Raw genomic sequence first — 17,154 nt, forward strand, 5'->3', positions numbered from 1 at the left:
CTGTATTTGTCCATCATGTAATAGCTAGAGTAGTTCTAAAATGAACAATCTTTGATTCATTATTACCTGGAGTGTAGCTCCATAGGAAAGGAAGGAAAATGCTTTTTGTACGTCCATATTTGTCAATTTTAGAAATAATTAGTTCCAATCCATCAAAGGTAAACAAATACTTCTTGAACAAATTTTTTAAAGTCATGATTTCATAGATTTTAAAACATTTTATGACTTCGAGTTTCTTGCACTTACTATTCCGATATTAAAATTATTCTATCTTTAAAGAGATTCTCTTCAAGTTACTCTTTTTTCTTTTGACACAGTTCTCTTTTGGAGGGTGTTCTTATTTTCTGGTATCACAAAATATCCCAGGATCATCTTTTATACACTTTGGACAATTCTTAATCCATAAAATTTTGAGTGATACAATTTTTTCTAGGTTGGAATAGTGTTTGACAAGATTTGTAATTGTATTTCTTCTCATGGTGAGGAGATGTGTAAAATTTGGTATCTAAATTCAGGTTGTAGAGAAACATGATCACATTAGGTGAATCTTACATTTTATAAATAAAAATGGATCAGTATTCCTTTGAGAAATATGCTGACTTTCCTGGAAACAGGAGGAATTGATATGTGGAGGTCTGAATTCCTCCTGGAACATTGATTTTGTGTTGTTCATTGTTATTAATGTAAATGATGAACTTAGCTTGACTGTGAAGATTAATGTGATATGAAAACAAGTTTATGTACTGTTTTCTACAGTATCAAACTGCCAATTTAGCTCTTCACAAAATAAATCCCCTAGTTGTTGACCTCTTCCTACTAAATACAAATTAATATGTTGATAATTAGAAATAATAGTAAAATTTTTCTGTCATATAATGCTATAATCATTAGCAAATAGTCTTATATTTAGAAAATGAGATCAGTCTGTAATAGGGAACTAATTGCCTTGGTCTCATTAGTAGGTGAAGATTTTAATCTCTGTGGGATTAGATCCAATAATAAAAAGTAATATAACAGAAGCCCAAAGGGGGAAAAAAAGAGCAATAAAACTGTTGACCAGAAAACAATAGGAAGAAATATCACAACCTCATAGACATTATTGGCTCTTTTACTCTCATAGACTTGCAGAGATTCATCTCATGGAAATGGACTCAACCCTTTCGGGATATTAATATTGAATGATAGGTGATAAAATATGACTAAACAATTTTTTTTCTACTCTATAAGAGTAAGATATGCGTGTGATATTTTTAGGTTTCACTTAATCCGGAGATATTAAAGACATTACACTTGAGTTATATCCCAAAGAAGACAGCAGAGAGGATTCAAGAAAGTGATATTATTTTCCCCTCCCTTTGGGCAGAACAATAGCATTTAAGTAATGAGATTTTGATGTGAAGCAGATGTATGTAGATATTGATAAAGGTCACAGCCATCGCATGTTTTTGAGGCGTCAGCCTCCCCTTAGTTTCACAAATATAGCCGTCTTAACAACTGTATACACTGGCAATTTGGCAGCCCATTTCTGAGTTATTCACGTATTTTCATCAGTCATCATTTTCCTTTGCCTTCCCAGGCTTATCCACACTGCAAGCTGTGCTGGATTCTGCTGCTGAAAAGAAATGGCAAGTGACTGCTATCAACGTGGGGAACATTAACAATGACAAGAAAGATGAGACCTACCGATCACTCTTTCAAGATCTGGAGTTAAAAAAAGAACGGCGTGTAATCCTCGACTGTGAGCGGGATAAAGTGAACGACATTGTAGACCAGGTTTGCTCCTCTCTGTTTTCTAATGGCACCAAATATAGAATATGCATGCAACCTCAGCATTTGCAAAGAGCATTTGTGCAAGCTGCTTGAACAGCGTTTTTCACTATAGTTTATGTAGGATGCAGCAGAGATCATCAATTAAATTATATCTGGCTTCAGTTAGCAATAACAGATGGTTGTCAATAATGCAGATGGATCATATTAATCACTAAATAAATTCAATATATAATTCCAGAGTTATGTTTTACATGATGTGTTGTCTTCAACCTCAATATTTTGGGTTAGAAAATTTGAATTCCATTCTGTTGAAATTTTTAAAGATCAAGAAACAGACATGTTTGGGCTGGGATTGCGGCTCAGTGGAAGAGCCCTTACCTTGCAAGTGTGAGGTACTGGGTTTGATCTTCAGCACCACATAAAAATAAATTAAAAAATAAAGACATTGTGTCCATCTACAACTAAAAATTTTTTTTAAAAAGATATAGACATTTTTAAGGTCAAAATAAGTCTGAATTCTAAAGAAAAAGTGAGTGACTATTTTGGAGACACATGGATTATTTCAAATATTAGAGTACAGGATGGTGTAATCTCAGGTAGTAAGGCCCATAGTATTGTCTAACCAGATCGATGGCTCTAGAAAGCATATACTCTTATTTTTGTAAGAAGTAATTTTGTCTTTATATTAGAGAATTTGTGTCACTATTAGAAACTGTAATCTGTGAAGTTAAAATATGAAGGAAAGGATTCAGAAGGTGTTCACTATGTGAGAAGTAAATTATAAGTATCCATTTGGACTGTTTGAAAGAATAACAAGATATCAGAGATCCAGAGATAAGGATGTTTTTATCTGTCCTTACCATATTATGCTGCTTCCATTTAAGATCTTTCAAGAATAGGACAATGATCAGTGATATTCTAATTTTTAAAAATAAAATTCACCATGTTTTAAAGACAAGATAAGAGACTTGGAATGTATTATGATTTACTGAGAAAGTTTCCTGGTATGATATCTGTGTCTTGTCCTACCTCTCTCTCTCTCTCTTTCTTTCTCTCTCTCACACATACACTCACACACACACACACACACACACACACACACAAAGTACACATACACAAGCACACATACACACACAATTGCATGTTCCTTGGAAACATGTATGATTGTAAAGAAAATTCATAGTTGAAAACACAGTACTTGGCCCATCTAGACTTTGAGGAAAAGTTAGATTTATTAATTCATTAGATGCAAAATACTTTATAAGCATAAATGCTGATGAAGCCCTAATTGATATATAATACAGACCTTAAAACATAAAAGGTGAATCCCTCATGAAATATTGAATAACTGAATGAAACTAATTTGTTATGAGAAATAACCCAATGTTGTGCCCCAGAAAGATGAATAACTTCAATAAAAACAATCTTGATTCTAGTCTCAGGAGATGAAGTTAGGATTGTTTTTAACCTAAAGGTCTCTTGTTCAAAAGTGAAACTCAAAATCTCATTTGAATTTCAGAGGAAGTTCTCATTAAAACTGAATTTTAATAATATTCATTAGCCTGGCTAAACAAGTTTAATTATTCCTGAGTCATCATAATAAATGTTGTCGAAAGCCTATATAAAAATAACATTTTCAGAACCAGAAGAGTGAAATTACATAAGAAAGCGGGACCATATAAAAAACTGTTTTGAAGTAAATCTGTGATCATTGGTACATATCCATATTGACATCAATTCAAAATGTAGTGTTTTGCATATAGATATATTAATGTTTAATGCATTAAGCGAGTACCTATACTTGCTGGTATATCATTTAGGAAATATTTATTGAGACATCCTTTGTCCAGAGTGAAGGATCCTAAGAAAGACAAGATACAATAGCATCTTTCCCCTCATGAATATTATTTAGAAGGAAAGAAAAAAATGTATACCTACAACACTATAATATTACATTATAATGCAAAGTGGTTGTGTTTGCTTTCCACTACCATAACAAATACCTCTCCAAGTGCTATATTTTACACTTGTAGGCCCAGAGGCTTGGGAGTTTGAGACAGGAGGATTGCAAGTTTGAGACCAGCCTCAGCTAGTTAGTAAGGACCTGAGAGACTTAGTAAGACCCTGACACTAAATAAAAAGATCTGGGAAAGTAGTTCAGTGGGAATATGCCACTGGATTAAAAAACCCTGAGATTAATCAGAGGAAAGGTTTATTTTGTCTAATAGTTTTCAATCTGTAGTTGGTTGACCTATTGTTTTCAGGCTTGTGGTGAGGTAGTTCATTATGTGGTATGTCATGGAAGATGCTGACTAGGAAACCAAGAGAGAGAGAGAGAGAGAGAGAGAGAGAGAGAGAGAGAGAGAGAGAGAGAGAGAGAGGAGAGAAGAAGAAGAAGAAGGAAGAGAAGGAAGACAGGAAGAGGAGGAGGAGGAGACTAAGATTCTACAATCTCCTTAGAGGGCATGCCCTCAATGATCTAAAGAACTCCAACCATACCCCTTTTCTGCTTCTTTCTAATAGTGCTAAGCAGAGGATTGGTCTTTAAGACATGGGCCTTTGGGGGCATTTAAAATCTAAACTCAAGAAGAGAGCAGGAATCAAGGAACATGGAGGAGAAGTACCTATCTTTTCAGGGAACAAATGATCTGTGAAGTGTTCGCTTAGAAGGTAGCATTTGGCTGGATTAGATTCATTCATTTATTTGTCAAATAGATATTCTCTGGTGCTCATGTTTGTCAGACAAGCACTACAGTGTTTCCAAAATATCTGTGTTAAACAAAACAGGCTAGGCCCCATTGAGGTGTATTAATACTGTCTTTACAGAAATTAACATAGAATTGTAGCAATGGAATATACTACAAATAAAAAGAACAGAATGGTCTGAGAAAAAATTACAAGCAATGAGTAATTCAGATTTGGATATCTTTAAGGAATAAAGTTTAGTAGGGAAAAAGTAGGGCTAAAGTACATTTCAAGAAAGGGAAATGCTATTTATTCATTCCACTAGCAGTTATAAGAGAATAGAGATGAGATAAAACCCTTTATCTTTACAATAGTTTGAAGTTAGCAATAGAATTAAACTGTATTCAATAATGTATATTATTATAATTTGTTGAGACCTTAGAGGCATTTTTAGCTGTGCTTAGGTAGTGAAAGTATCCAGTCATCAAAAAGTTATAAATTAACACAAATTTCTATTGTTGGATAATATTATGTACTATTATGAATCAAAGTTATGAAAGTCAGTTTGGTCAAGACTAACTTTTACATAGACATGAACTAGTGAATTTTCACATCCCTTTTTTCTTGCAATGTACATTTTTCTTGCAATGTAAACTCAAGTAAGGACACTGGTATCACCATTTTACTCTGTTTATCTTAATTCTCAGAAGGAAGACATGGTCACTTTAGCAGTTAGCTAAACCAACAGATGTCCTTAGGATATGTGAAGGACACAATCATCATAAACTGATTTCAATTCACATATTTTTCATTCAGGACATCTTTTCTTCAAAATTCTCCCTTCAACATGGAGGGTTCAGTTTCCTGGAAAACACAACTATGTAATGTTAGAAAACAATATAAGCCCTATCTTTCTTTTGAATAGCTACCATTTCCTATCAAAGTGGCATATGGCAGAATCCTTCCCAGGAGTTTGTTGGTGATGTTTAAGTGCACTGCTTTAGAGCACCTGGCTGGGTTTAGGTTGATGGGAAGTCAAGGAATTCCTTTTCCAGTAGGTGATGATTGGACTGAGATCCATCCTGCCTTAAGACAGTAAGACAAAGGATACAGTGCTTTAGAGGCCTAAGCAGAGGAGACAGAAAAGGCATAGTGTGAGGTGATGGGAAGAAGGATTTTGTGTGCAGAAAAACTAAAAGATGGCCAATGAGAATGTAGAATGGACAAAGTGGGCTTGGAGAAGGTCACAAGATCATTGGAAATTGCAGTACATTAAAAATTCTGCTTATGCTAAAACAACAGGAAACCACCAAATCAGTTTAATCAGGAAAGTGAGCTAACGGTTTGAATTCCTGTCTACAGTCTTGGCATTTCATACGTTCCATTGGTGTGATTATTTTCTTACCAATAGAAATTACACTTGAATGCAGATGATCTTGAACTTAAGATAGCTTAATTTATAGTTTTTCAACTTTACAATGGTGTGAGAAAGCCATATGTATTTAGTAAAAGCTCTACTTTGGATTTCGGTCTTTTCCTGGGCTAGCAATATGCAGTGTGATATTCTCTTGCGAGGCTGAGCAGTGGCAATGAGGCAGAGCTCTTGGTCTGCCACGTGATCACCAGTGGAAACAACCCACACTATATGATGTTGGGTAGGTGTATTCAATGCATTCTTGACTTCAGATATCTTCATGTTACAGCAGATTTATCAGGACATAAACCCATCACAGGTTGAGGAGTAGGTGTGACTACGTACCAGGTTAATGGCACAGCCATTTCAATGACACCTACTCTCTTCATAATTGACGTAGGCCAATAAAAAGTAAAACGGATTCAGTAAAGACCAAAACTATTGTGGATGTTATTACCAAGGTGACCACTTCTTCCACGATATGCTTTTCTTGTCACTGATTCTTGACAACTGCAGAGAAGAATTAGCTTGTCTTATACTTGACTGTCTAAACCTAGAAATAATGTCCATTTGAACTAACCTATCAACATTTCAAGATCCTTGGGATAACTGTCATTTTATATATCCATGAAGAAATTTTTATTTGCTCATTAATTTTCTTAAATTTATGTAGTTCTGGAAACTTTATCTGTGTTTATATTTGAATGTAGACATATGACTATAAAATCTCAGATGCTGATTTTAAGTATTTAATGTTTTACTAAAATAACAAGGATGTAGCATTTATAGGAATGAAATTATGACTTATGATTTATGGATTAAATATATTTTGATTTTATATTTCCATAAACTTCTTAAGGACTTTGCTTATTTTTATTATTGACAAAAAAGGAGGTAGTTACTGTGGTTCAGTGATTGACTTTGCAAAAGATAGCAGTTATTAAGTACTAAAATTTATTATTACTGTTTTCTGAGAAAAATATTGTCTGAATTTGACAATTTTATCCATATGACTTGTGAATTTCAAAAACTATAGTAGATAAAATCTCATTTTTTCCCTGAATCAGATCATAATATCAGTAGTCTTTCATTTACATTATTTGCTTTTATTAAGTAATTGTTTCTTTACCTTTATTAGGTTATTACCATTGGAAAACATGTTAAAGGGTACCATTACATCATTGCAAATCTGGTAGGTGACTTAACTTGTACTTATTATTATTAAAAATGTTTATCAATAAAAAATTAACTTTGAGAATCACCATTTATTAGTGATATTTTAAAAGATATAGTTTGACAATGTTTGATAGATTATAAGTGACAATATATTTCCTATTTGTTATATTTTAGATTTGCTTCTCAATTTACATTTTCCAATCATTTCCTATTATTACAAATGATGTAAAAAGTCATAGAACTGCTGGGTGTGGACCTAGAATCCCAGCAACTCAAGAGGCTAAGGCAGGAGGATTGCAACTCCAAGACCAACCTCAGCCATTTAGTGAGGGCCTAAGCAATTTAGCAAGACCCTGTTTCAAAATTTTAGAAAATAATAATAATAAGGACTGGGGGTGTTGCTCAGTGGTTAAGGGTCTCTGGGTTCAGTTCCCTGTACCAAAAAAAACACAAAACAAAAAAACAAACAAACAAAAATGCTATAGAACAATATTTGACTTAATAAATTATAATTTGGAAGGTAATTTTAACTAAGGTGAAAATTTTAAAAATACATAAAGTTAATTGTCTATGAGTCCCTTATTTCTCACTGTCACTCTGCTTTAAAATTTTACTCTCTGTCCATTCCTTTAAAATGTTTAATATATGTAATGATTTAAATAAATTTAAAAATTTAAACCTGGAAATATTATACCATCTTAATAAATTATAGAAATTACATATTTTATAATATGAAATATTGATATATTACAAATTATTTTTAACTTCTACTTACATGTAAGTCACATAATGAAAATTGAATTCTCATAGCTGATCATTTTTTCATCAAGGTTCCTGTCAAATTAAGATTTACACTGAACCAACTGAGTGGTTAATTGTATTTCCCTCTCAAGTATAATTAACTGACTTAGACTCATAAAACCTTTTTTTTAAATAGGTTTTAGATCAGTGGTGAAATAAGCTTTGGTGTTTACTATTTTAAAAGTTTATGATCTTTACGTGTGTATGATCCTATGTAATTAAGAACTACTTCCCGCACCCTCATGTATAATGTCCTCAGGAATCAAAGGTGAGAAAAAGAGGGAAAGAGTGAATGAAAACTTATTCTAAGTAGCATGGTAGGAGTCTGATAATGTTTTTTGTTTATACAAATGTAGATTTATTTTATGATGTCTAAAGTATTGGATTGTACTTTACAAAACATTATTTCTACTAGTGATGAGAAGAGAAAACAAATACTGTTTTCACTGAAGGTAATATCAATGACTTGGGAATTCTAAATTTCTAACCAACAGGCTATTGCGAAAAGTTGGTTGTTCGAGATGAAATTTGTTTAGCAATGAGATGTCTGTCTTGTCATAAAAATTCTCTATGCCAGCTGGGGTGGCGCAGGTCTACAATCCCAGCAATTTAGGAGGATGAAGCAAGAGGACTGCAAGTAGAGGCCAGTCTCAGCAATTTTAGCAAGACTCTAAGCAACTCAGGGAGACCTTGTCTCAAATTAAAAAGTAAAATGGGCTGGGGATGTGACTTAGTGGTAAAGCACCCCTGGGACCAATCCCTGGTACCCTCCCCCTCAAAAAAAAATTATCCAGCTTTTTGCCTTAGAGTGTACTAAGGAGATCCTCAAGTACTCCCTATAAAGAAGCAAGAGTTAAAACAAATGAAGTTCTGTAATGAGCCTCCTCAGAGCCACATTCGGGCATGGAACAGCCTGGATAGCCAGTCCCCTGTGTGAATCGTGCCATTTGATGAACAACACCGAGCCACATTGAAAGCTGTGATCTTTAAAAATGTCCAGATGGAGAAGATTATATTGGAACATTGAGAAATAATGACAGAAGGTGGCTCATCAATTTGAAAGTTGGTATCTGATGCTGTGGAAAAGGAAAGAAGTATTTGAATGTTGAATGATCAAAGTTAAAAAAATAAAATACAAAGCTGCTATCATGCTCCTATGGAGAAATCCACCCAATACTTGATCAGAATTCAAGTTCTGCTTTTCCTTTTTTGAATACTTGGTTTCTTCACGATATGGAACTTCTACTGAATCCATAATTTCAAAAGTCTGTACTGTACTGTCATTTCTGAGAATTTAGGGCATACTCAGAAATTCCACTGACATTTAAAATTGAAGAATGCCATCCAAAGGTGAATGGCTTTCATCCAAACTCTTGATTGAGAATGTCCCTTTTCTCCCAATCAGTATCTGGAAAGTGTTAGAGGAGGTGGTTATAAAAGATAATACAAAGAAACCTCAGATATGATTATTGATTAATTTCTTTAGTAATTGCTGAATCCTTGATTAGGCTCCTGAAACAGAGTCTGAGATTAAATTCCTGAAGAGCAATTAAATGCTTGCTAGTGCATAAAGTGACAGGGAGTGGACACAGGGCATTCTGTTTTCCTTTCCTCATCCCTCCTGCTCTGGATTTAATTAATTGTTTAAAAAATAATGCCTCTAAAATTCAGATTGTGCCTTGGCCTTTCTGCTGTCATTCATTATCTCCTTTTCCTTTTACCTCTTCTGCTCCTTATAAAGTGAAAAGTTTTGGAGAGGAAAGATGAAAACTTGGGAAATGTAGATCTTAACCAAAGCCAGCTTAAAATCTTACCCAAATTTGCAGCTGAACGTATTGTTTGTAGTAAAACTACAGTAAAACGACAGTAAAAGGATAAAAATGTTTTAAAACCTGACGGAAAGAAAGGAGAAAATGGAAAAGGATATATCAGTTATGCCAGAAGTCAAAAAAAAAATTTCAGGACATAGAGCAGATGAAGGATAAATGTGTGGAATAACGAACAGAAGGAAGATAAACTAAAAAAAGGGCCTGCAGAGTGGGATACAGACCAGAAGCAAGCCTGCTCCTTTTGCACAGCCCCTGTGAGAATCAGTCTTGGAAGAACCAAAAACAACAAGAAAGCAAGGTTAAGAAATAGAACTAAAAGGAGGCAATGGTTACTGGCTTACAAAGCCCAACAGGGATATATGTACCCATTTTTGAGGAAGCACTGTCAGGAGCAATGTGTAAATGAGCAAGGGAAGAAAGCAAGGTAGGAAAGAGAGCTAAGTAAGTATGTGGTTGAGGTCAAGTTTAGGTTCAGTCTGAGCTCAAATCCTTTGGGGCTCTCTGTTGCATATCGCCTTCTTCCAACATGAGACCAGCCAGAGAGAGAGGTCTTTGTGCCAGATTCCAATTACTTCTTCCTTTGCTAACGGCCATGAGGGAGTGGCTTCCATTTCAAGGGCGATTCTCCAGGAATTGATGTGAGCCCTTGGCTGAAGCAGAAAAGGCCCATAGAGGAAGGGGTACATCAGTTGTACTTCAAAGATAGATCCCAGAAAAACAGGAGTCACGAGGAGCACCTGGGACAAAATATTTGATCCAAAGATCCTTGCATGAATGATTGGATACCCTAAGTACTCTTTCCACACAATCCAAACAACCAACTATCTACAAGCCTTGGTCCCTAAACACCTACTTCCTCTCTTGACAGTATACCTTCTAGAGAACATGAATTGGAGGAATTTGTGAGACTCAAGAGGCCTGAGATAAAAACACAAGACAACTAAATGGAACCTCTACAAGTGGAATTCTGAACCTTGCATCCCCCCTCTGCCATCCTATCTCTAGAATTTAGTCACATATATATACACTTATGTGGACAGTGGATGATCTGAAGAAACCAAATGGAGCAGATATAGGCAGAACACACTTCTGTCCACCTCCCCAAAAAATTTATTTTATTTTGAGGTATACTTGCTAATGAGCCTCATTCATACATATAGAAATTCCAGGAAATGTTCCAGTGTCTTGTTCTGAAATAGTCAAGCATGGCTAGGCATTTGAGGAAAAACAAACAAACAAAACAACAACAACAAAAAACTGCCAGGAAGGATGCAATACAAACAAACAGAAACTGGGCAGGAGACATAGGAAAAGTGTTCAAAATTATAATCAATATCTACTGCAAAATAAAGGAAAATACTTTTAACCCAGAAAAAAGATGCCATAAAAAAAGAAAAGAAAATGAAGAATAAAAGCATTGTAAAGCTAATTTGTTTTATTTCCTAAAATAGCAAGTTTAATTACATGATTTGGAAAGTAAAATTGAGAAAAACTTCCAGATTATACAACAAAAGAACAACAAGATATAAAATGGGAAAAAGAAAACCTGAAAGGAACTTAGACATTTAATTTAAGGGTTATAGGATTTTAATAATGGACTTTGTAGAAATAGGGAAAAGTGAAAATAGGGGAAGGGAATTATTTAAGAACTGTTTTGAAAAATGTCCAAATGTCACAAATCTAACCACTGAATTAATTGTGCAATAATAGAAGAAAGACTGAAAATGAGAATATCATCAAGAAACTTCAGAGATTGAGAAGATTTTAGAAATTTTGGGCAGTAGCAGGGAAGTAGATAGGAGTGGGAAGCAGGGCACATACAAAAAAGAATTAAAAATGACATTTTTCAAGAGCAATAATGGAAAATGAAAGTCAATGGAACTTCTTCCCCAAGTCATGGAGTGTTCAACTCAAAATTTCTATATTGAGCCAAAGTGCTAATCAAGGGTCAGGGTAAAATCATTTTCAAACACAAAATGTCTCAAAAACTTTACTTCCAGTATGTGTTTCAGGAAACTATGAGGGAATCTAGTAGAAGGAAAGAAAAAAGCAAGAAAGAAAATGTGACCAAGGAAATAAGATTTGCTCAGAAATGAAGTGAAGGAACACATCAGGGTAGTTATAGCTGTAGAGTAGGACAGAGGAACCAATTCTGCTTGCAGCAGTAAGAAAAAGTTCTAGAAATTAAATATTTAGGATTACATCGAAATAGATTTCCTGACATTCGAATATTTTCTTTGTAAAAAAGCTTCTGTTATATCTATATGAAATGTTTTCAGGAAGCAACTGAAAAATAAGTAAGGTTAAGCACATAGAGATCTCTAGTAGTGAAGAGACAGTGATTAACTTTGGGGTGCAATAATACTCAAGGAAGAAAATGCAATTCTAGTTTTTTTTGTGTGACTTTGCTACTAATAACAGAGATAAGAATATGTAAACAGAAAAAATTGATCAAAATGGGTGAAGAGATAAATGCTTTGGTTATATAATTGGGTTATATTCTCATTTGGCATAAGTGAAAAATAAAAATATCTAAAATTGAGAAATTAAGAAAGAACAGTGAAAGTGTGTCATTCAGAAAAACAGGTAATTAGTGAAAAACAAAGACATTGAAATTGAAGGCCTTGAAGCAGCTTAACTGGACCTTGTGTGGGGTAGAACAGAGAATCTCAGATTTTGTTATATGTGTTTTTGTGGTATTTACATTATTTTGATAAAAAGTGAAAACAAAATTGTGAGTAAACAAAAGTAATTACCCTTCCTTCAGATAAATAATGTAACTCCATATTTGTATGTACTTTCATATCAACAATAATGAAAAGATTATCATATTTTTTCAATATGAGGACCCATTCTTAATCCTTAATCATTGTGCACAATAATGAATCATTTTAAAAGTGAAAATATGAATATTTTAAAATATGAATATCAAATAATTGTAAAATATGATATATTTATAATTGTGATGTATTGAAACTGTGATTTTTATTTTGATAATTCAAATTGAGTTAAAATTCGTGACAGTACGATATTTGAAATCAATGGAAATACGAAGTGATAGTTTTAGTAATGACTGGATTCATTCCAATGTAAGAGATATTGATCTTTAAAATTTAATATATTCTATAAAATTAGTTTCTAGCCTAATGCGAAATTGTTTACTTTCAATTAAGCAATTGAGAACAATGACTGGGCATGTATTGTCCGTCCTCATTTTAGAGATATTTATACCAGGAAAGTGAATGATCAATTTAAATAGGAATGATTTGACCACAAGGTTGCAGTCTTGAACTAGCTTAATGTTATTGTCTATAACCACATGGTGGTGCTCTGTTGTAGATTCAATAAATAAAGCCCATTCCTTATTAATGAAAGATCTCTCAATGAAATGAAGAACTTTTGTACAAGTACCCTTCAGTACTTTATGAGACAGTCGATCATTATGCTTGTATTGATTAAGGGCCTGCTGTGATACCTACATGATGTTAGGTGCTAGTAAAGAGCTTTGGCTGATAAATGCATGAAAACATTTTTGGAGACTTTGTATCTCTCCCGTGTTCTTTGAAATATGTGAAGCCACAATGCATAGAGTTACAAGGTGAATGTTAAGTTCTACTTGGATGACTTAGATGTGTTTTATATCTAGGGATTTACTGATGGAGACCTACTAAAAATTCAGTTTGGAGGTGCAAACGTCTCTGGATTTCAGATCGTGGATTACGATGATTCCTTGGTGTCTAAATTTATAGAAAGGTGGTCAACACTGGAAGAAAAAGAATATCCTGGAGCACACACAACCACAATTAAGGTTTGCTTTTCATTTCTGTTTTGATTTTTTTCCCATATAAGGGAAGAGAAGGAATGTGGAAAATATAGGAAGGAATAGAGAGCCCAGTTAAAATTATGGCAAAGAGTTTTATTATTATAGATGCTAAATACAATTTTTATATTACATTGAAGCTAGAAACCATTTTGTTTTCTTATTGTTTGCAATTACCTGCATTCATTTATGTATCCATTTGACTTTTTTGTATTGAGTGGATTCTGCACCAGGCACTTGTCTCTGTTGACGGTTTAGTGGAGGAAGGACAATAGCACTGAGAGAAGAATGCCAGGGAGGGAAGGGACACAAACTGAAAGACACAGCAGGAGAGACTACCTTGAATTACATGCTCTGGGAAGGCCTCCTCTGGGGAGGAGGCAATTTTTAACTTAAGACCTGAAGAATAAAAGGCAGTCTGGCTGTGACTTAGAAAATTTTGTTTACAAATAAATTGAAGAATAATAGATGTCAATTTTCTCTAATTTGCACAAAACTCTTTTATAGTCCTTGTAGTCGTTTGGTCAATAAGCATATGACCACACACAAAAAAGTGTATTTATGTTTGTGTGTGTGTGTGTGTGTGTGTGTGTGTGTGTGTAAAATAACTGCTGATGAATAGCCTGGACTCTGGGACCTTTTAGAAAGCAGATAAAAATCTTAACTTACTTTAATAATTGAAAAAATAAATATATTGCTTTATGCAATCAAACCAATAATTCATGAGTACTAGATGTAATTTGCTGCTGTGGCATGTGGGCGATACAGATTCTGCTTTGTTCTCTATGGGTTTGGATACACTGAGATCTTCACTTATTTATTTGATCAATTTTATGTGCATCTATATACACGCACGTGTTTACCTTCAAATGTTCTGTTTCTGCTGTTGGAAGTAAGGTTTTTATTTTGTTTTGGCTTTTCCTTTCTTATTAATCTTATTGAGAGCAGAGTTAAGATTGACTTGGCCAAGAGTGGATTGAGAAATGAATGGACTGAAGGAAGCATGCTGTTCACTTTCTTTATGAAACTAGAGATTTGTGATCGTGACAAGCAAAGTGTACAAAACATGTGTACATTCAAATGTATAATGATTTTGTTTGTTTGTGTTTTATAAAGTAAGTTTTACACGAACCAGTTCAGGAAGTGCTATTTTACTGATTATACATCATGGAGAGAGTATTTGACTATAAATTTGTGTCTGGCTATGAAACTGGTCCTAGATAAGGATTAGAAAGTTTGATGTTTTCTATGTTGGGGTGTATAAATTAATCTTTTTAATTTTAAGTCAATTTCAGAGAAGCATCCCATAGGATGTTAAAAAATAACTCTGATTTAATTTTTTTAAAAAAGTAGATAACTTCCTGTTTGGTGACCTTGACCAAATTTAGCATTTATGCTGTTTATAATGTGGTCTCATAGGGATCTGCATGCAACAAGACTGTTGAGAAAAGGAAAAGGAATGGACACTTGTACCCTCAGGTAATGTGAGTTGTGTCTACCTTAGTGCCCAACAGAAGTGTAACTGCCAATCTCTTTATGGTGGAACTTCAGGTTTCCATCCTTTGAGACAGGATGCCATTTAAGTTCTTTGATGAAGGGCACATGTGACATTCATCCTCAAATAAAACCAACATGTACCTTTTGAATACTCTGTTGGTCATTTTGTTGTCCCATTGCTGACTATGTGAGAAGTTTGAAAGAACATGAGATTTTAGATTTTTTTTCTCCTAGAAGTCACACCATTATTCAGGTTCATGTGTCTTGCATCAAAATGTGTGGTGTATTCAGGGCATGAGGGATCTTTAGCAATGCATTCTGTTACAATTTTTGCCAAAAACCATTGCCAGATTTCCCTCTGCTGAGTGTGTACATGAAGACTTTCCTTTCCTCACTTCCTGCTATCGCATTTCCCTTCCATAATGTCTCCCTTTGGTGACTTCTAACAATTTTCAGAGATCACGATGGTCCTTCATTCTGGAACGTTGCAAAGAACATAGATGTATGAGTAGAAAAACAGATTCTGAATTACTATTTCACCCTGGGTCCAGTTTTCTCATCTGTTCAATGCAGTCATGGCTGTTAATTCCCAGGTTGCTGTGAAAATTAGATAACATTTAAACATTTAGTGTAACATTAGAGGCATAGATACCAATATAGGCTAAATTCTTTTCCCACTCCCTTCCTAAAAGGAATGAATTAGCCAGTTGCAAAGGTCTATGTCAATTTTAACATTTTGTGATCTCTCTACTTCTGCCTCAGAGGTATATTTTATAAGGTCTTTAAACTTTAAAAAAAATCACTGAAAATCTGTGGAGAGAATGTATCTTTAGGTGGGAGTTCATCATAACACAGACACAGATTGCTCATGTACTGGAAAGTCAGGAACTGAATATAAAAATACAAATGAAAAATGTATGAATCTTGCCCTTGGGAATCTACAGTCTTATGGAGGAGACAAATATGCAACTATAATAGAGAATGATGCATGTAAAATGTGCCAGTTCTTTGCATATAATTAGGGCAGAATGTGGGAGGGAGATAGGGAACAACTTCTGTAGGAGGGACACCTGAGCAGCATTGTGTACATGGCTGATCAGGAAAATAAGTATGGGAGGGTGCTTTGAAAGAGCAGCAGGTACAGAGAATGGAAATGATGAAACAGCATGATAGATTCAAGGAACTAGACAACTTTTGCAATTGCAAGAACTTAAATATTTAGAACTGGTGAAAGGAGCATGCTGTGAGAGTTGTCAGAGGTTAAGGCTATTCAATTGCCAGTAGATGTAACAGATAGCAACTAAAAGCTCTGATAGTTCCTCCTTATTCATGAGAAGTAAGTTCCAGGACTCCAGGTGACTATCTAAGACCATGGATAGTATCAAGCCCTAGATATACTATGATTTTTCCTATACATACATAACTATGATAGAGTTGAATTCATAAATTAGGGACAGCACGACAGATTAACAACTAATAATAAAATAGAACTATTATAATATACTATAATAAAAGTTATGTGAATCTAGTCTCTCAAAATGTCTTATTATACTGTACTCCTTTCTTTTTCTTATGATAATCTGAGATGGCACAATGCTTACATGATGAGGTGAGCAGTAAGGTGAATGACATAGTCCTTGTGACCTCAGTGTGCAATTTTTTTTTCTTTGTAATGAGAACATTCATCTTTTCATTTAAAGAAAACATTTGACAGCTTCTCATCAGCATATCCATATTGCCAGCATCGCTACTCTCGCACTTTGGGGCCATATTAAGTAAGATAAAGGTTAACTGAACACAAGCATTGTCATACCACAAACAGTCCATTTGACACACTACAAAGTGACTAACATGGTAGCATATACAACGTGGATACACTGGATAAAAGCATGATTCTCATCATGGCTGAGACCAAGTGAGAGAGTGTGAGGTTACAGCCGTCTACTCGGATTAGCATGTGATTTTTAAGTTATGAATTATTTCTGGAACATACCATTTAATATTTTCAGACCACAGTTGACCAGGGATAACTGAAACAATGGAAATCAAAAGCATGGATGTGGGAAAACTACTCTAATGCTTTTTAGATTTTCTCTACTTCCATAAGCAGAAGAAGGAAGGCAAAACTAGGAGGGGCTATATTGCATTCTCTAAATGTAAAT

General features: G+C 34.3%; 1 protein-coding gene across 7 annotated transcripts in view; it reads left to right on the forward strand.

The window, feature by feature from the left end:
* Gria2 (glutamate ionotropic receptor AMPA type subunit 2) overlaps nucleotides 1–17,154 on the forward strand; it is a 134,493-nt gene that overhangs the window by 78,307 nt on the left and 39,032 nt on the right. For all 7 annotated transcript variants that reach the window (XR_007110508.1, XM_047566548.1, XM_047566543.1 and 4 more), the window contains exons 4-6: nucleotides 1,577–1,773; nucleotides 7,008–7,061; nucleotides 13,322–13,483. Coding sequence is in view for 6 of the 7 variants with exons in the window: in XM_047566548.1 (XP_047422504.1) it covers nucleotides 1,577–1,773; nucleotides 7,008–7,061; nucleotides 13,322–13,483 (413 nt within the window). In the remaining variant the exon portion in view is untranslated. The remainder of the gene's footprint in view (nucleotides 1–1,576; nucleotides 1,774–7,007; nucleotides 7,062–13,321; nucleotides 13,484–17,154) is intronic.

The sequence above is a fragment of the Sciurus carolinensis genome, chromosome 10 (genome assembly GCF_902686445.1).
Source record: "Sciurus carolinensis chromosome 10, mSciCar1.2, whole genome shotgun sequence".
Lineage (NCBI taxonomy): Eukaryota > Metazoa > Chordata > Mammalia > Rodentia > Sciuridae > Sciurus > Sciurus carolinensis.